This window comes from Salvelinus alpinus, chromosome 1 (genome assembly GCF_045679555.1).
Source record: "Salvelinus alpinus chromosome 1, SLU_Salpinus.1, whole genome shotgun sequence".
NCBI classification, from domain to species: domain Eukaryota; kingdom Metazoa; phylum Chordata; class Actinopteri; order Salmoniformes; family Salmonidae; genus Salvelinus; species Salvelinus alpinus.
Window position 1 is genome coordinate 73,840,157 of NC_092086.1, and position 21,443 is coordinate 73,861,599.

The 21,443-nt window shown below is 40.6% G+C and overlaps 1 protein-coding gene across 1 annotated transcript; it reads right to left on the reverse strand.

The window, feature by feature from the left end:
- LOC139530226 (glucose-6-phosphate exchanger SLC37A2-like) lies at window positions 1–17,678 on the reverse strand. Its single transcript, XM_071326435.1, has 18 exons — window positions 16,964–17,678; window positions 12,935–13,016; window positions 12,531–12,621; window positions 12,255–12,333; window positions 12,002–12,137; window positions 11,267–11,343; window positions 10,665–10,831; window positions 10,165–10,202; window positions 9,880–10,026; window positions 7,874–7,964; window positions 7,648–7,710; window positions 7,174–7,259; window positions 6,312–6,360; window positions 5,959–6,032; window positions 5,544–5,622; window positions 3,314–3,411; window positions 2,023–2,087; window positions 1–373 (listed from the first exon to the last, which is right to left on the reverse strand). Exons 1-18 carry the CDS (start codon window positions 17,020–17,022, stop codon window positions 358–360), a joined length of 1,497 nt encoding a protein of 498 aa, XP_071182536.1. The 5' UTR covers window positions 17,023–17,678; the 3' UTR covers window positions 1–357.
- Window positions 17,679–21,443: the final 3,765 nt, after the last annotated feature.

A 21,443-nucleotide genomic window follows, 5' to 3' on the forward strand; every position in this document is an offset into this window, starting at 1 on the left:
TGCAGTGTGCACATCATTTTAATAATAAGATGAAAGATGCACACAGCCCCGAGAGGGGCTAACAGAGAAGAAAATAAACATACAAAATAATAATAAAAAAGGTATAAGAGAGAAAGTGCTTTGCGACCATTTGAAGAAAGGACATGTTCTCTCTTGCCGTCAGATTGTCCCAAAATATCAATGGCTCCTTCCTCCTTTTCCAGATCCTTTCATCCGCTGGTGACAGGGTCTGGGTCCATTAAGGATGAAGAATGAAAGGATCGGCACCCTATAAATCGTCATGCACCTCAGGGGTTAGTCCTTTTTCCTGCGTCCTTCCTTGCATGTGTGATACGGTCTCTTGTCCCAGGCACCCACTCATATTTCTTTGAACCTGACAACACAAGGCGAGATTAGCCCGTTTCAGAATGGACCAAATACAAACCTATTCTGGTCATTAACATAGGTACCAGATCATTGGATCTGATTCATTCAATGTAATTTTATATTTGAGGACTGGAGGAGAAGCAATGACCACATAATCTTCAACTGAGTATCCTCCCTGAAAATTTTGCAAGTAAACACGGTCCCTAGCACTTTCTCAACCTTGCTGGAGAGAGGCTAATGCTATGGAGTCAGTTTGGGAAGTGGAATAAATGAGGGGCAGTATAGAGCCATGAGGTGCACAATTGTTGTTGGGGATGGAGCATTGCTTTATTTGGCAGCATTATTTGACAGGATGTGAGGGTTATTTTGGGACTTGGAATAAACGGGACGGTGTGAGAGTGGCCGGTGCCTTGCACAGTTGTGGATATTGGGGTGGATACAGCTTCCTTTTAGCTTTGACACTTAGGTAGCTCAAAGAAAGACACCTTGGACTGTAGTGTAACTCCATTATGACAAACCAGACATGTTACATGGTGAATTATGGGTAATGTAGTACTGCTATAGTTTCCAAAACAACCTACAATGACATATGTTAAACTTGATGTCACAATGGCTCTTAAATCGCAGTTGCCCAGTGTATATAGATTTGCAGAACATGGAAAGGTGCTTGTAATCAAGAAACCGTGACTTGATGCTGTGAAAGAATAAAGAAGCCTGAGTGCTCAGTGAACAGAGAAGATTCCGTGTCACATTTGATTGAGCGTCTAAGACCCAACTCAAGTCATCCATTCAAAGACAATCATGTCTCAAATCCTATGGGAACCTGTTGGAAATATAGAACTCTCAAGATGCAGGTTGTCCCAGGTTGATAGTGATTGATTACCTATGATGCCTAAAAATAGCCTGAGGTGTAACTGCAATTTTTCTCATAAACTGTCCAATGAAAATCTCACTTTTAAAAGTTAATATTCTGTTAACGCATACCCAAATATTATTGTCGATTCATTCTATACTCGTATAAATTGGAGGGGAAAAAATGAAGAAAAAGAAAACATTTAAAAAAACATACCTTAAACTTGTATTAAACAGAATGTTTAAAATAATGCTTGATATTTCCTCATAGAGGATGAGCTGGCCAATCAGAGGTCTACTCGCATGAATATTTTTTATGGCCGGAATATGCCCACACCATTCCAAAACAGAAAATATACTTTTTAACATACTAAATTACCATGTTTTGGAAGAAAACTATTTCACTGATATTATAATTAATTTCAGGTAATATTTCATAGAAATTTGGAAATACTGGACAGTTACTTTAAAGCTGGCCAATTAATAAGCAGCCTGGAGGCCCCTTTGGAGTAGAATAATGGGCACCCTTAACCTCCAGGGAGAGGCTAATGTACAACTGCCCTACGGAGTAGCTATTTGTGGCTTTGATCTGTATTTCAAGGAAGAGCCATTTTTGTGCACATGCAAGTTCAATTGCAAAAAAAAGGTACCCTTAAGGAGCCAGTATTTTTTCACTCATTAGATACACAAATGTATGATTTTATGAGACTTATTGCACTTAGAAGCCTCTTCATCTTAAGAAAATGAAACCAGCTTTAGGTTTCCTGATTGGTGATATAAGTGGTGTATTCATGAGTGGCTCACCCTCTTTGTCTGGGGCTGTGTCCACACCAGCCCCTCACCTCCTTATACACCAGCCTGGACAGCAGCTGGAAAACAGGAAGACAGCACACTCAACACAGTTTACCAATCACCCGACCTCAACCCAATTGAGATGGCTTGGGATGAGTTGGACCGCAGCGTGAAGGAAAAGCAGCCAACAAGTGCTCAGCATACGTGGGAACTCCTTCAAGACTGTTGGAAAAGCATTCCTCATGAAGCTGGTTGAGAGAATGCCAAGAGTGTGCAAAGCTGTCCTCAAGGCAAAGGGTGGCTACTTTGAAGAATCTCAAATAAACAAATCATAATCTATTTTCTAACACTTTTATTATTATTCCATATGCTTTATTTAATAGTTTTTAGTTCTTCACTATTATTCTACAATGTAGAAAATAAAGCAACACCCTGGAATGAGTAGGTGTGTCCAAACTTTTGACTGGTACTGTATATCTATATGTTTTTAGATATATAAAAAAATTACATTTTCCACATATTTATAACACAAATGTTTTTATAAGAAAGTATTCAGACCCCTTCCCTTTTTTCCACATTGTTACTTTACAGCCTTATTCTAAAATGGATTAAATAAAAAAAATCCTCATCAATCTACACACAATAACCCATAATGACAAAGCGAAAAACAGGTTTAGACATTTGCAGAAATGTTTTGGTACCGCTCTCCAGATCTGTGTCTCAACACAATCCTGTCTCAGAGCTCTACGGACAATTCCTTCGCCTATCATGGCTTGGTTTTTGCTCTGACAAGCACTATCAACTGTGTATATAGACAGGTGTTTGCCTTTCCAAATCATGTCCAATCAATTGACTTTACCACAGGTGGACTCCAAGTTGTAGAAACATCTCAAATATGATCAATTGAAACAGGATGCACCTGAGCTCAATTTCGAGTCTCATAACAAAGGGTCTGAATACTTATGTAAATAAGGTTTTTCTGTTTTTCTTTCTAAAAAACAGATTTATGCTTTGTCTTTATGGGTTATTGTGTGCAGATTGATGAGGAAAAAAACAATTGAATCAATTTTAGAATAAGGCTTTAACGGGGTCTGAATACTTTCCAAATGCACTGTACAAGCTCCCAGTAATGTATTGGGTAAATTAGTAGCTTGCAACATAAATATATATATATTTTTTAAAGTAGCTCTCATGATAGAAAAGGTTGGAGACCGCTGTTGTACACAATCCACAGGTATAGCACCTTCTTTGTACATGTGGCTCAAATATTGCAGTGATTTATAAAACAAGACTAAAAACTAACCAAACAGGCGAGGATATCAGCAGTGATCAGCATGAAGAAGACATTGTTCCACCCCGTCGGAGAGAGCAGTCCTGCTAACAGAGGACCTAGGGCAGCACCTACAGGACAGTCAGAATAACAGTCAAACACTTGAGCAGGGGAAACCAAGCACCTGAAACCAGGGGCCACATTTATCAACAGTGCGTAAATGTCTCACTAAATTCTGTCGATTCTAGGATTTGCATGGAACAACAAATTGGGATTTATCAAACTGGCGCACGTAACATATGTTTTCATTGATAAATCAGAGCCATATTATGGCTACAACCCCGCCTGGAAAACACCCCCCATTCACCTTTTATGGTAACAAAAACACCCTCATTTGCTGTATGATTTGGAGATTTTGGAACTGGGCCATGACAGTTTGTAAAGTAAAGCGCAATGGCACATTTGATCACATTTATGTAGAGATATGCACAGAATGTTTTGTAGTGACTTTTTCAAAACAAATGCATGTCGCCTATAGCGAGTGCCCAACACTAGCAGCACATTCTGGAAGTATGATTTTCTATTCGAACAATGTAAAAGTAGGACTAAATGCTATAGCACACTTCTATTGAACATATAACCATTTTCAATATTTTGTTTGTCAATAGATGATTGTGTTTCTATCTGCTGCCTTGGTATAGGATCTGAATTTATATATTAGCTATGATGTTGTGCTCCTATCGCACAGCTATACTGTAGCCTACTGTATACCCATACTATCAAATATATTAAATTGGCTACCGGTCTATTTAATTTCTAGCATGTTGGCTATTAAATGAGCGATGAATAAATGGTACACTAATATATGTTGTGTAGCGGGAATAAACCAGTCATGTCAGAAAAGGACAGTCATGTCCTGCAATATGATCATGATTTAGGCCTATATACCATAAAACTTCAATTAAAAGCTCAGTCTCAAAAAGCCACCTGTCCCTTTAAATAGCTGGGCAACGGCACACATTTCAGCAAATAAACGCTGGGTTTGAATTGTTTACGAGGTTACCATGCATTACCATGAACTGTTTACAAGGTTTAATGTTTGATTTGTTACATTAAATAATTCAGTAATGACTCAAATAAAAATCTTCCGCTTTTTATCACCAGTAAGAAACTGCACGCCACTGGCTGCTAACAGCTGAGAACTGCTAGCTAACGATCAAGCACAAAAACAGTCAACAACTTTGGGGGTACAGACCCCTAGAAATCATCTGAAAGTAAGAACTGCTGAAAATGCAGTCAGAGGAGAATAATTATTCCGTAAAGTAATGTTTTCTTCTTTCTAAATTGAGACATACTACGACAATTGAAATGTGACAGAATGTGTAAATGATAACATAGTGCATGAAATGAATAAATAGCTTAAAATGTTGGAAGTGAATGCTGGATCCAAGCAATTGACTATGCAAATGAGAAAAAAGCTGTGTGCATTAAGGAAATAGACGCCTGGTTCAAATAGAAACCTGGCTCTAATAAGCGCCTGTTGTGTTCAGTGATTTAAGCAAATAAATGCCAAAGCTATTCATTCAAGTTTTACGGTAATAAAAGAAACCCATTAGGCTACATGCTGCCATGCGATCTCCTTACCCACGGCAAATGCATCCGTTTTATCATTAGGCCTAAGTTGTGTATTTATTAGTCTACTATTATTCAAATTCGGATGTATCAAACACCCACATTTCCCTCAAAAGAACAATATTTGCTTGCAATACAATTGATCAACCACTAGAAGTGAGATATGCGTGGAGATACCCCCACTTTCACATCATGTTCAAAATGGATAAATACCAACCTTTGGGGTAAAACTGGCGCACGCAATGTTAAGAGGCTTTTTTTGTGCGCACGCAGCTTTGTTAAATAAGGCCCCAGGTCTGGATATACAATTTGATTTGGGACAACAATACACTACATGATTTACAATAGAAAATAATTATGCATGGCAATTAGCCATGGACCTTGTACATAAACTGTATAAAACAATTTGTAAATTGCCACATTACACTGCAATAGGTGAGCATTGAAGTGAATCTCAAAACATAGGTGACCTCAAATAAATAAATAAAAACATTCCTTCGTGCATTGACACAGGCGCACATAAACGCACCATAGCCCCACTAACCCATTACTAGTCACCATTACAAGCGTCAAAACTAAAACAACAAAATCAGCACCAATCCCCCATGTGGCCCAGACATTCCCCACATACCTATTGACCCTGTGCCGTCAATTATGGCCGTGACCGTTGACAACGCTCTAGAGTTTCCCCTCAGGCTCTCATGTGTCCCCTACGAAAGGAAAAACACTCATTATGAACCAACATTCAATCCTATTTCCCAATTTGTCTCCTCGATTCCTTGCGTCCTCTCTCCTCACCTCTCTCCTCAAAACGCATTGAGGGTGATTGTCTGATGGGAGGCACCTTGAATCGGTTTGAGAAAGAGGCAAGGGAGACAGAATGCAGGGAATCGAGGAAAGACGCATTAAGACAGAGCCGTGGGCTAACAGGGGATGTGGGGGGAGTTAGGGCAATGAGGAGCTTATCTCCCCCTTGTGACTTCGGGAGAGCTGAGGACCTCATGTTAGAGGCATGAAGTGGTCTATTCTGGAATGGAAATGCTTACCAGGTCAGCAGACACAGCGGTGGTGATGAGGGCGTAGGGTCCGTTCACCAGGGCTCCACACACCAACAGCATCCCTACGGTGCAGAGGTACACAACAACACAGCACTGTGAGAGAATCAGGCATGCACAGTACGCTAGCTAGCAGATAGCAAGGGTCTTTTTTAGGAAGATTTTCATTGTGATATGTGGTTATGTTGATTGCCAACTTCAGTTGAATGCACCGATTGTAACTCGCCCTACAATGTGTTAAATTGGAGCATTGATGTAGTTGTTAGCAGGAGGGGTTGACACTAAAAATGGCTCTATGTTTTGAAAGTCAAATGCCATACAAAAAAAACAAATGTATCTCTTACCGATTGTGGTTGCTAGGCTATGCTGTCCAATGTGGTTGTACAGGAACAGCTAGGAAAGCAAAACAAACATTTGGACTGGATTTTGGACAAAAGGTGGCACCCTTGAAGGATTTGCTCATGATTTAATAGCCCACATGTAAACCCAAAGGAAAACATTTAGCTATGCTGAAAAACAGATTGACACAATAGTGTCAAGGACCTTGCAACCTATCACGAAATGTTTCTCGGGCAGCGGGTGAAATTCACTGCCAATTCCAGAGCTACAAAGCGCAGCCAAATTCCTTTTTCAGAGTCCATCAGGCAGTCATATTTACATGACATATACAGTACCAGTCAAAAGTTTGGAAACACCTACTCATTCAAGGGTTTTTCTTTATTTGTACTATTTTCTACATTGTAGAATAAAACATCAAAACTATGAAATAACACATATGGAATCATATAGTAAGCAAAAACGTGTTAAACAAATCAAAATATATTTTATATTTGAGATTCTTCAAAGTAGCCACCCTTTGCCTTGATGACAGCTTTGCACAATGAGTAGGTGGGTCCAAACTTTTGACTGGTACTGTACGTGATCAATACATTTACAGAGAGAATTTCCTCTTGTCATTAGTGAATATAAAGTGTCCAGTCAACATTTGCAATTCAGGCCTTTGTGCAGGCCTTTCCTTTCATGATATACAGTATATTTTTGCCCAGCACCGGTTTTCTAAAGAATGGAATGTGCATATTACTCTCAAATGCCACATTTACAATTCAAAGAGAAGTCATAAGTGTACTATAATAAAGACACTAGAAATGTCCATGGTGTTACACATGGTAAAAGCCAGTGATGTCTTTTGTGTGAATGCACACTCACCATAGGAGCAGCCACGATTAACATGACACAGCAGGTTGAGGCTCTGCCCCCAGTTTGGTCCGACACCAGACCAGCCACGACGCCCCCTGCAGACACACAACACACGCTTAACATACACGCTTAACACAGACTTAACACGTAGGGGAAGATAGCAGTCCTACATCATCTGAAAATATTCAGCCTTTGAGGAGCTGCATTGAAGATTAATAGTAAGTGCTCAGACACCAATACAGTAGGAGCCAATCATTGGCCAATTCTAATGATAACTCTTCTGACTGCAGACATCACTTGGTATGTCTATGTTCTGTTTTGTTCTGACTGCAGAAACCCGTCGTTATTTCTATGACTTGTTATAACTACAGTGTCGACAAAACATCCAGGTCAATCAGAGAAGAGCTTCCTGGTTCCTCATATGATCTCTATAAAGGTTACATAATTCCATATAAAGTCAGTCACATGACAGTTAAGGCTTACCCACAATTCCTCCTACATCAAATAGTGTTGACATGTCCCCAGCTTCTTTGGGGTCAAAATGGGCTGAGGAAATAAACATTAGGAATTTTAAGCGACACAGTATATGACAAATTAACTAATGGCGCATCTCACAATGCAAAGCAAATCATTACCAGCTTATAAGCATTGTTAGCATTTGAAACCTCAGGTGAACTGTCAACAAATAGGAGCTAAACTGAGTACGTACCAACATTAGAGATGTAGAGAGGAAGCCAGTAGAGAAAGGTGTAGCTAACAAGCTTAGCGAACAGCAGACAGAGGGAGAACTCCATTACACCCTGTAAGATAATATATCACGCAAACTCAGCAAAAAAATAAACATCCCTTTTTCAGGACCGTGTCTTTCAAAGATAATTCGTAAAAATCCAAATAACTTTACAGATCTTCATTGTAAAGGGTTTAAACACTATTTCCCATGCTTGTTCAATGAACCATAAACAATTAATGAACATGCACCTGTGGAACAGTCGGTTAAGTCACTAACAGCTTACAGACGGTAGGCAATTAAGGTCACAGTTATGAAAACTTAGGACACTAAAGAGGCCTTTCTACTGACTCTGAAAAACACCAAAAGAATGATGCCCAGGGTCCCTGCTCATCTGCGTGAATGTGCCTTAGGCATTCTGCAAGGAGGCATGAGGACTGCAGATGTGGCCAGGGCAATAAATTGCAATGTTCGTACTGTGAGACGCCTAAGACAGCGATACAGGGAGACCGGACGGACAGCTGATCGTCCTCGCAGTGGCAGACCACGTGTAACAACATCTGCATAGGTTCGGTATATCTGAACATCACACCTGCGGGACAGGTACAGGATGGCAAAAACTGCCCGAGTTACACCAGGAACGCACAATCCCTCCACCAGTGCTCAGACTGTCCGCAATAGGCTGAGAGAGGCTGGACTGAGGGCTTGTAGGCCTGTTGTAAGGCAGGTCCTCACCAGACATCACCGGCAACAACATCGCCTATGGGCATAAACCCACCGTCGCTGGACCAGACAGGACTGGTAAAAAGTGCTCTTCATTGAAGGAATGAGCGTTACACCGAGGCCTGTACTTTGGAGCGGGATCGATTTGGAGGTGGAGGGCCCGTCATGGTCTGGGGCAGTGTGTCACAGCATCATCGGACTGACCTTGTTGTCATTGCAGGCAATCTCAACGCTGTGCGTTACAGGGAAGACACCCTCCTCCCTCATGTGGTAGCCATCCTGCAGGCTCATCCTGACATGACCCTCCAGCATGACAATGCCACCAGCCATACTGCTCGTTCTGTGCATGATTACCTACAAGACAGGAATGTCAGTGTTCTGCCATGGCCAGCGAAGAGCCAGGATCTCAATCCCATTGAGCACGTCTAGGACCTGTTGGATCGGAGGGCTAGGGCCATTCCCCCCAGAAATGTCTGGGAACTTGCAGGTGCCTTGGTGGAAGAGTGGGGTAACATCTCATAGCAATAACTTTCAAATCTGCTGCAGTCCATGAGGAGGAGATGCACTGCAGTACTTAATGCAGCGGGTGGCCACACCAGATACTGACTATTACTTTTGATTTTGACCCCCCCTTTATTCAGGGACACATTATTCCATTTCTGTTAGTCACATGTCTGTGGAACTTGTTCAGTTTATGTCTCAGTTGTTGAATCTTGTTATGTTCATACAAATATTTACACATGTTACGTTTGCTGAAAATAAACGCAGTTGACAGTGAGGGCTTTTCTTTTTTTGCTGAGTTTATAACACACTAGTCATAGAGCAGTCATAGCAACTGTCATAACAATAAATCAAAACTATATGGAAGGGGTTGAGGGTAGCTGAAGGCTGGGACTAAAAACAAACAAAAGATAACTAATGTAAAATATACTGTACATGAAATGTATGCAACATGTTTATACTGGAAGTGGAAGCCTAAGTATTGTTGTCTATTAGTTTACTCCAATTAGGGGAGGGGTGGTAGGGCTAGGGGGAAAATAATAAAGGAAAATATATTTTAAAAATGTATTTTTTAAATATATTCTATCTGCAACACTATCTGCAACACTAAACCTGGTCTACCACCTTTTAGAAATAAAATAAAATGTCATTACAACAGTCTACAGCATTTCCAGTTTATAAATATAATAAATGATCAACCATGAGTCACAACAGAAAGCAAATGAAACAGCTTGGAATTAAAGTAGATAGTGATCCGCACTCACAGGTATCCTGAGGGCCCTACAGAAGCTGATGGCCTCGGTGTGCTCCTCTGTCGACTCGGAGGAGATAGAGTTGGACAGGCCAGGACTGCTGAAGATCTCCTCGTTAGTAGATGAGTTTTGTAAGAGAGGCTCCTTCTCGTTGTCCTCCTGCTCATACACAGCAATTAGCAGATATCTGATATCATATCTCAGGTGCCACCGACATCGACTGCCCTTGAGCAAGGCAGCCCTTCTCTATAATACTAAGGGCACCCATTACTTCATATGTTCTTTGGTTATACTTACATGGTGCTGCGGAGGGCTGCAGCCGACATCTTCTGGTTCTGTGACAACAACAAAAAAGAAGGTTGTGCTCACAAATCCATTTACATGTCAAAATACAGTCTTGGGACGAGCCATTTACATGTCTAAATGAAAACAGTCTAGGTTGAATATGAAATGCCTGCAGAGTAAAAACTCTTGGATAAATCCTGTCGGGTTAACGCAACATGATCCATTTTCAAACTAGGTTAATAAAAATAACTTTCTAACGGCAATGAATATTGTATACCATTTCATTTGGATTCTATGATCTACGGTATCAAGCTTCAATAGGTTGCAGTGGTTTATGCAGTCAGCACTATGGTCCTGTTGACATGTTTTGAACATCTCAAAAGTAAGAATAGTGATCTAGGATCAGGCCCCCTCTGTCCATTCATTATTATCTAAAAAGGCAAAACTGATCCTAGATTAGCACTCCTACTTTCTCTATGAATACAGACCCAGAGGTCAAAGGTCACACTCACTCTCCACCAGGAAGAAGAAGCAGAGTATGCCCGTGGATGCGATAATGATGCCGGGCACGATGAAGGACATGCCCCAGGCCGAGGATACAAAGATGCCGGCGATGAGCGAACCCAGGATGTTGCCTACCGAGGTGTGTGAGTTCCACACGCCCATGATGAACCCTCGTCTGGAGGGAAAAGGACAGACACACACAGATGGGATGGACACGAAAGAAGTGGGTTTAGAAACATTGTATAGCGAGACATTGAGCCTGCTTACATTAACTTATAGGGACACTTGAACATAGGGAATTTATTGGAGTGAATTCAATATATACTTAAAACATTCAACATACCGGTACTAAATACAGAGGACAGCTTTCGGCAGTAAAATGCTGAATTGGAAACTGGATATCTGTAAATTGTTCCTATTTTGAATTTCCAAACACTCATTACACTCAAACAAAGGAACTGACCAGAGAGTTCTGTTTTTAATTTCACATAATGTGACTGACCTTGAGCAACAAACAAAAAAAATACCCTACACAATATGGAAAAGGGGTACTGATACTGTGCACTCAGCATTGCTGAACCAGTCAAGAGTAAGAATATGTCTCACTCACTTCCCCTTTCCAAACCAGTTCCCAACGCAGGCCACCACTGCAGGCCAGCCCGTTGTCTGCACTAGTCCATTCATTGCCTAGGGAAGTAAGAGAGGGAGATTTAGATTTTTTAGATGCTTTTAATTTCAACATTAAATATGCCCCTATACCCAACACGATGAGAGAGAAAAAAAAATGGAGAGATGTTTTGTATCCCCATGAGAGAGATACAAACAAAGACACAGAAAAGAGAAGGGGGCTGGGCCAGTTACCCACACCATTATATTATCACACACATAGCCTTGAGAAAAGGCATGGAAACAACTGGCATGGAAACAATCCCTCAGCCTCGCTCACACACTCTACATCATATGATACTGCTGGTCTGTCATGTGAGTGCCTAAAGCCCCCATGCCAACTTTTACCTGACTTTCCTTTTACAACCCAAGTTGTTTTGTTGCTGCATATGCTCTGATAGGAAAACTCATGATTGTGCATGCATACACAAGGCCCTGTATACACAGTGTGGACAAAGATGTAACTTTAAACTGTTGTTTTTCAGTACCAGGCTGTGTTCATTAGGCACGAAACACAAGACATCTGACTGAAACAGAGGGACTACCAGGACGTCCCGTTGCAAAAGGTTTACGCTGCAAACTCTTATGAACATGCCCCAGGTCGGGCCTGAACTCAAAGGTAACTATGGGGCGGGGTGTGAGCGAGTGACAATGGTTTTAGAGGAGATTTAACCCTTACCTGGACGAAGGCGTAGTACCAGATGGAGTGGATGTTCCAGTAGAAGCCCAGGCCAAACAGACATGTGAAGAGACCACTGAGAAGCATCCCGGTGGTCAGGTAGTAGCGCAAGGGCACGCGCTCACCAAATATCCCACTGTCAAAACACACAACACATCATCTGGTTAACTCCTTGTAGTGAGGTTTAATACACACGCAAGCACACACACCCACAAAAACAAAACAATCATAGAATTTACATCATTCTGCCTACCTGAAAAACATGCCAATGGCATAAGCAACGAGGAAAGAGTTGTCCACGGCTCCAAACAGCGTCTGGTAGTTGTCCCGGTCTGGAGAAAACGAGTTGGCACAGAAAATGTCAGAATGAAATCTGCTGTCGTAATGCTTAAACAGCAACATAAAAACTGATTCATTCTACTGACATGGTGTGCTTTCTATATTCTCAGAAACACTTTGGAAATGTTTAGGAAGCATTTTTATTCTTTTATTTTATGAACGAAGAAGTCAAGTCAAGCAGAGGACTCACCAAATGGCGCCCAGTCACACCAGGTTCCATTGTCAGTTCCGTTGAGGTTTGGTGGCCGAATGAGGGTGGAACAATTTTTGTGCAGCTCACTCTGTATATACATGGGGCAATTTCCAGAGATTACACACAGACACAAAACACTAGGCCTTCAAGACGCAACCAGCTTAAACGGCTCGAAATAAAAACAGCCACTACCATATAACTATCTCAAAAATGACTATGTTAACTATTGTAGTGCAACTTGAGTGTTCTAGGGCTTTTGTGGCCTAGAACACTTAGATATGTTAGTATATAGAGCTGAACAGTGTGGCCTTACATTAAGATGCCTGGTTAAATAAAGGTTACATTTCAACAAAAAAAAATAAGATAACGTTTCATACAGGTTTGTGAAGTCAGTGTATCACCTTGACGATGCTGATGGGTTTCCGGGAGAGATGGTAGCTGGTATAGAAGAGAAAGGTGAGGAAGAGGGTGAAACCTCTGTACCTGCACAGAGAGTAGAAAAAGAGCTCATTCTAATGTTGTCCAAAGCAAATACAATTTTTTGGACAGTCTCTTATACATTATCTAGAGGTCTACAGGGCTTGGGTATTATGGGATGTTAGTCTCATAAGACCGGGAGGGGGAAAGGGAAAAAGATAAAAAGAGAGAGCGAGAGAAGGAGAGAGAAAGGCTTCAAACTACCATCCTGGAGAGGGATCTGAGGAGAAGAGAAAACAAAACAATTGTTCACATGGTCTTGTCTGTACAGTAGGCAGTACACATAGGCTTGTTTTTTAGTGTGAACCAAACAGGATATTCAGAAGAGTTAAACACTGCTGAGAGCAGTACAGGAACTTAGCTGACACGAGGTGTACACTGCACAGGAAGGCAGCTAGCTACACCACACACGCTCTGTATTGACCTGTTTACATTTCCTGGAGTGGAAAGGAAAGTTTTACCACATTTAGATTGTAGTAACAGTTAACACCTCACTCAGAACCTGGTGTAAACTCCTCATCCTCAAGCTAATTGCACACAACACATAAGATGCATCCAAAAAGACACCCTATTACTGCACTACTTTTGTCCATAGCCCTATGGACCCTGGTCAAAAGCAGTACACTAGGGCCTTGGTTAAATGTAGTGAATACTGGGATGCCATTTCGGACACAAACATTCAAGAGAAAGTGTTGTGCACAAGACTCAACCTGCAGTGACCTTTACAGTTTGACTGACTAAATCTAGGACAAAGTGTGACTATTTCGTCAGGTTTATGGAACAACCTGGATCAGTGACAGCAATAATCCAGAAAGTATTGTGGATTGATGAAATGTTGTAGAAATCCAACACTGTAGATGGCCTTCACCTGGGATGTTTTCACGTAAAATTCGATGCTTCTATTTGCACAAGACATCTTTGAATATTTACATTTACATTTAAGTCATTTAGCAGACGCTCTTATCCAGAGCGACTTACAAATTGGAAAGTTCATACATATTCATCCTGGTCCCCCGTGGGGAATATGTGGTTTAAAGTGAAAATAACGCAACTGTGGCCCACAATTCGTGGCGTTCCAACATGTGGGCATCCCGGCATCTGCAGGAACCCCTCTTTATACCTCTACTGGTCCATTTTTAAGATAGGACTCCAGTACACAGGCTGGAATAGGTGGCGGTAATGCACCATAACGTTGGATACCAAACACAGATAAACCCCACAGAAGAAGAATAGGCGGGGGAGACAACGCTAGCTAGCTAGTACACCGGTAGACAGTGTTCTTCACCCCCGCCCTAGCGCACATAGAACAGATATATCGCTTCTTATACTTGCTTTCAATGAGAAAACAGATCTATAACTAACATTTCTATGTGAATTTGGTCGGGTCGCCCAAAAAGTTACATATTGCCAGCCTAATCTCAGGAGTTGATAGGCTTGAAGTCATAAACAGCGCTGTTAAGCAAGCATTGCTAATAGCTGCTGGCAAACGCAGTAAAGTTTGAATGAATGCTTACGAGCCTGCTGCCGCCTACTCATTTAACCATATTAGATATGATCCAGGTTGTTCCATAAACCTGACGAAATAGTCACACTTTGTCCTAGATTTAGTCAGTCAAACTGTAAAGGTCACTGCAGGTTGAGTCTTGTGCACAACTACTGCTCAGTCAAACTGCTCTATCAAATCATAGACTTAATTATAATATAATAAACACAGAAATACGAGCCGTTGGTCATTAATATGGTTAAATCCGGAAACTATCATTTCGAAAACAAAACGTTTATTCTTTCAGTGAAATACGGAACCGTTCCGTATTTTATCGAACGGGTGGCATCCATAAGTCTAAATATTCCTGTTACATTGCACAACCTTCAATGTTATGTAAAAATTATGTAAAATTCTGGCAAATTAGTTCGCAATGAGCCAGGCGGCCCAAGCTGTTGCATTTACCCTGACTCTGCGTGCAATGAACGCAAGAGAAGTGACACAATTTCCATAGTTAATATTGTCTGTTGACATGAATTTCTTTTAACTAAATATGCAGGTTTAAAAAAATATACTTCTGTGTATTGATTTTAAGAAAGGCATTGATGTTTATGGTTAGGTACATTCGTGCAACAATTGTGCTTTTTTCACAAATGCGCTTTTGTTAAATCCTCCGTTTGGCGAAGTAGGCTGTGATTCGATGATAAATTAACAGGCACCACATTGATTATATGCAACGCAGGACAAGCTAGTTAACCTAGTAATATCATCAACCATGTGTAGTTAACTAGTGATTATGTTAAGATTGATTGTTTTTTATAAGATAAGTTTAATGCTAGCTAGCAACTTACCTTGGCTCCTTGCTGCACGTGCGTAACAGCTGGTCAGCCTGCCACGCAGTTCCCTTGTGGAATGCAATGTAATCGGCGTCCAAAAATGACGATTACCCATTGTATTAAAAACGGCCCTAATAAATCGGCCATTGAGATTAAATCGGTCGACCAAAACTATACGTAATGAATAGTTGCGATTTTAACATGTAAATCTTGGTGGGGCAAACACCCCAAAAAATAGCAAATATGCATGCCAGCAAAGGCACTACACAACACTAAACAATACATTAATTGCACTATAACAGTAACAAACGGTGCCCACAAACTGTTAGGGCCTACATAAAGCTGTTCCAACCCCTTCCCACTGCTACACCTGGCTATCAGCGGAGCCTTGTCTGGCAGAGAAACAGTTCATTCAGCCTCATTTACTGCCTTTAAAAAAAATTCTGACTTGCTTAAACAAAATGTGGTTTCTCCTGACAATTGAGATGTACAAACTATGGCATAAGGGGATGACGATAAGGGCAATCTGTCATTTCAATTAAGACATTAATGAGCGAGCTAGGACAGACGCAGTCAATATAACTATTTGTTCAGCACTTTTGAAATGTAGAGCGACAGAATTAGGAATATGGGCCATTCTTACCCCGAGGTCCCGACTTGGAATTCCGAGATGGATGACAGTTCAAAACGTATTTTCCCCAGTTGGAACTTGTTTTTTCCCCCCCAGAGTTCCCAGTGTCTTTGAACTCACTGAAGTCCGAGATTTCCCAGTTCCCGAGTCTCCAGTTGTTTTGAACGAGGCAGAAGTCATGCTGGATTGACAACATGGCTAATGTGTATCTTTTAAGCTTGGGAAAGAGACCCTTAAACCTAGACTTGGACCACACACCCATTCCACTGAATAACAGGCTAGTGTAGTTAGCCACTGATTCCTTCCACACCACTCATTGTTGGATTTGCGATTTCCAACATAAACTAATGTTTTTGTCCAATGGCCGATGAGCACCGATACATTTTATCTATAATTTATCTTCATATGACAAGGATTGAAAATGATTTGCCAGTAGATTGTCAACTTGATTCATGATGATGACTGCTAGGTAAGATTTTGAAAGTATGATGTTGACATTATCAGTCCAATAAAAGCTACGGTAGATATAACGTGATTTTACGTCATTTTATCTGTGTCCAATGACCTTGTGCTTTCTTGGATGGGCACTTCTAATGTAACTTTTTGCCATGATGCTCCTGAACCCTAACCTAGCTAACGTTAGCCACAACAAATTAGAATCTGTAACATATCATACGTTTCGCAAATTCGTTACATATTGTATGTTTGCAAATTCGTAACATATTGTGGATATGTCCACAAATTAAGACATATCATAGGAAACGTAACATGTCATACTAAATTGAGTGTCTCAAATGTATGTACAGAATAATACAACATGCTTTGAGACCAGGTTACAGCCTCATGTCTAGCCAATAATTGACTTCTATCTGATTAGGGACAAAACAGCTACCCCCCCCCCCCCATCATCAACCTACATACTGTACAATGCAATAGTTGTGTTTGCATAAAGGGTGTCACACACACACACACACAATAGAATTCAAAGATAGTAGAAGCTTACCCGCTATCTCTTGAGAAGGACGTGATCAGTCTGATGCCGGGAGCCAAAGACGACCTCATCTTGGGTGGAGGTCTTCTACCTTCGAATAACTTGTTAAAACCGCTTACACTTTTCTCTCAGACATGGCATCAAAAGTTAGTTCGTTCGTCTTGTATACATCCAATTGATATTGTCTGTTAAAAAAATAGGACTACAAAAATATCTAAAAACAGCACAAAAGCAAGCTGAATGTCTATACATGGGACTTCAAAACAGCTTCGAGCTCCGGTGACTTTGAATTTTTAGTTACAATATTCCATCGATATTTTTCCCACTTTCATTATAAAACACTGGTTTATTTCTTAGATTTTTTGTTTAAAGTGTAATAATTTAAAAGATAAACAAAACAAAAAAACAGCGCACTGATCAAAACAGCTTCAGTCGCTTGGCTATTCCTACTTCCTGTTAATGGGTGAATCTCCGCCAACAATGAATTCCCATAGATTTCCATGCATGCTTGAGCAAGCTGATAGCGTTATAAAAGCCGGTTCCTATAAATACTCTATGCACTTCTCTACCGTGTCACATGCACATTAGTCCACATGTTTACGGATTCTGTCCATAATAGTTTAAAGGTAGCCATTTCCCAATATTTTCCAAGCCCAAACGCCGTACAAAAACAAATCTTCCCGAAGTGTGTGGACATGTGATTCCCGTATCTGACGTCACGGCATTAAAGGAGCAATGACTAATTTACTCTTCAAGTACTATACCACCACCACAGAAAATTATGCTTTGTCTTCTGTCAATCAAATGTGGTACAGCCTACCTACAGCAGAAAATGAAAAGACATCAATGTGTTTGAAATGTAAATTATGCTCCTCTAAAATTACAGATTGAAAAGTTTCTAGGGTCATGAGTGGAGCAAGCCACAGCAGCTCCTGAGTGGTGCGGTGGTCTGAGGTGGTCAGACTGTAGTCCCTGGTTCAAATCCAAGCATCACTGTAGTCCCTGATTTAAATCCAGGCTGAGTTGCATCTGGCTGTGATTGGGAGACCTATAGTGTGGCGCACAATTAGCCCAGCATCATCTGGGTTAGGCTGTCATTGAAAATAAGATTTTGTTCTTAATTAACTGACTTTTCTAGTCACAATGAGAGTAGGAAAGCACACCAGTATTTCAAATAAAGCGTTGAGAAAATCTCTCATTATTAGGTATCTTAAATTAGAGCTACACACAAGCAATTTGTAAAAAAAATCTGTGCACTCATAGTAATAGTTAATCACGGTAGGTGCTCTCGTTTCTCAGGATTGTGGCATTGATTCATTTGTTTTAATGTTACTACATGGATGCAAACTCAAAGGCTTTTTAAGTGCGCTTTTCTGATAAGAGTGCCTTGGTATTTTTGGATGGTCTTTATCAGGGTTCCTCAATAAGCGGCAAGCAGGTGATTATATTTGTCCCCCAAGTTGAGAATTTTGATATAAAAATATATATATAATTGATTGTTGCACATAAGACAAAAATGACCCGGAAATCAGTTCAAAGTGATTTACATTTAGGATATCTGTTCCCAAATACTCCCATGCATTACTAGAGGCATATGTGCTAACTATTCCCACACACAACTAGAGGCATATGTGCTCGTATCCAGTGGTGTAAAGTACTTAGGTAAAAATACTTTAAAGTACTACTTAAGTCGTTTTTTTTAGTATCTGTACTTTACTACTCATATTTTTGACTACTTTTACTTTGACTTCACTACATTTTTAAAGAAAATAATGTACTTTTTACTCCATACATTTCCCCTGACACCCAAAATTGTATATTTATATTGCTTAGCAGGACTGAAAAATGGTCAGATTCACACACTTATCAAGAGAACATCCCTGGTCATCCCTACTGCCTCTGATCTGGCGGACTCGCTAAACACAAACACTTTATTTGTAAATGATGTCTGAGTGTTGGAGCAGTGGCGGTTCTATCTTGTGTGGATCCCCCCCTTGGTAGCATTTCGTAGTGTGACTGATTTTACTAATTGCATTAGTACTGTACAAAGTTAGAGGTGCACTATTTGATAGATCCCCCCCCCCCCCCCCCCCACACACCTCGGGCTTCCAGTGGGGAGACCTGAGGTCAACCTACCCCTGCCCCCGTCCCCATCTCGTACTTCTGAGTGGGACACCATCTCAAGCAGTAGCCTGCCAAGCTCACAAACTAGAATCAGAGAGCCCACTCCGACAAGGTTAATTGACCCACAGTCGCACACGGTGACATGATATCATTGACATGACGTACAAATGAGAGATAGAAAACCGATCGCACAAATGTCACCATTCTGATTTATTCTTGGGCAGGCGCCCCATGCCTAAATCCGCCGCTGTGTTGGAGTGTGCCCCTGGCTATCCATAAATAAATAAAAACAAGAGAATTGTACCATCAGGTTGGCTTAATATGAGGATGATTTATACTTTTACTTGTACTTTTGATACCCAAGTATACAGTGGCAAGAAAAAGTATGTGAACACTTTGGAGTTAACTGGATTTCTGCAAAAATTCGTCATCACATTTCATCTGATCTTCATCTAGGTCACAACAATAGACAAACATAGTGTGCTTAAACTAATAACACACAAATGATTGTATTTTCTTGTCTATATTGAATACATAATTTAAACATTCACAGTGTAGGTTGGAAAAATATGTGAATCCCTAGGCTAATGGCTTCTCCAAAAGCTAATTGGAGTCAGGAGTCAGCTAACCTGGAGTTTAATCAATGAGACGAGATTGGCGATGTTGGTTAGAGCTGCCTTGCACTATAAAAAAACAGTTTACTATTCACAAAAAGCATTGCCTGATGTGAACCATGCCTCGAACAAAAGACATCTCAGAAGACCTAAGATTAAGAATTGTTGACTTGCATAAAGCTGGAAAGGGTTACAAAAGCATCTCTAAAAGCCTTGATGTTCGTCATTCCATGGTAAGACAAATTGTCTATAAATGGAGAAAGTTCAGCACTGTTGCTACTCTCCCTAGGAGTGGCCGTCCTGCAAAGATGACTGCAAGAGCACAGCGCAGAATGCCCAATTAAGTTAAGAAGAATCCTAGACTGTTAGCTAAAGACTTACAGAAATCTCTGGAACATGCTAACATCTCTGTTGATGAGTCTACGATACGTAAAACACTAAACAATAATGGTGTTCATGGGAGGACACCACGGAAGAAGCCACTGCTTCATATCTGAAGTTATTGCTGCATATCTGAAGTTTGCAAAAGTGCACCTGGATGTTCCACAGCGCTACTGGCAAAATATGCTGTGGACAGATGAAACTACAGTTGAGTTGTTCGGAAGGAACACACAACACTATGTGTGGACAAAAAAAGCCACAGCACACCAACATCAAAACTTCATCCCAAATGTAAACTATGGTGGAAGGAGCATCATGGTTTGGGGCTGCTTTGCTGCCTCAGGGCCTGGAAAGCTTGCTATCAACGACGGACAAATTCATTCCAAGTTTATCAAGACATTTTGCAGAAGATTGTTAGGCTATCTGTCCGCCAACTGAAGCTCAACAGAAGTTGGGTGATGCAACAGGACAGCGACCCAAAACACAGAAGTAAATCAACAACAGAATGGCTTCAACAGAAGAAAATACGCCTTCTGGAGTGGCCCAGTCAAAGTCCTGACCTCAACCTGATTGAGATGCTGTGGCATGATCTGAAGAGAGCAGTTCACACCAGACATGCCAAGCATATTGCTGAACTGAAACAGTTTTTAAAGAGGAATGGTCCAAAATTCCTCCTGACCGTCGTGCAGGTCTGATCCACAACTACAGAAAACGTTTGGTTGAGGTTATTGCTGCCATAGGAGGGTCAACCAGTTAGTAAACTCAAGGGTTCGCATACTTTTTCCACCCTGCAATGTGAATGTTTACACGGTGTGTTCAATATGAAAACTTATAATTGTGTGTTATTGGTTTAAGGAGACTGTGTTTGTCTATTGTTGTGACCTAGATGAAGATCCGATCAAATGTTATGACCAATTTATGAAGAAATCCAGGTATTTTCAAAGGGTACTTTTTCTTGCCACAGTATTTTAGCAATTACATTTACTTTTGATACTTAAGTATATTTAAAACCAAATACTTTTACTCAAGTAGTATTTTACTCGATGACTTTCACTTTTAGTTGAGTCATTTTCTATTATCTTTACTTTTACTCAAATATGACAATTGAGTACTTTTTCCACCACTGCTCATATCCCAATGTCATGAAGGTTTGAAATGATTGTTTTTGTCAAATACTATATCTGTTTTGGCTTCTTGCAGTACATTTTCTATACAAATTCTTTATAACTATGTTCCGGCCTCCCGACCATCTGCTCAAGAAAGAAATTGTACCGCGGCTGAATGTTATTGGGGACCTCTGGTCTATATCCTACAAGTATAGCCTCCAATGTGGCTTTTCATATTCTGTTTTGGTTAAAACTAAAACATACATT

What these genes read in the sequence shown, in the direction of transcription:
- LOC139530226 (XM_071326435.1), bottom strand. Translation starts at nt 17,022, where the DNA reads ATGAGGTCGTCTTTGGCTCCCGGCATCAGACTGATCACGTCCTTCTCA. An exon ending in TCCTTCTCAAGAGATAGCGG is followed by an intron (nt 13,017 to 16,963) that starts GTAAGCTTCTAC and finishes CTCTCTGTGCAG; the next exon opens with GTACAGAGGTTTCACCCTCT. An exon ending in GTGTGACTGGGCGCCATTTG is followed by an intron (nt 12,334 to 12,530) that starts GTGAGTCCTCTG and finishes CGTTTTCTCCAG; the next exon opens with ACCGGGACAACTACCAGACG.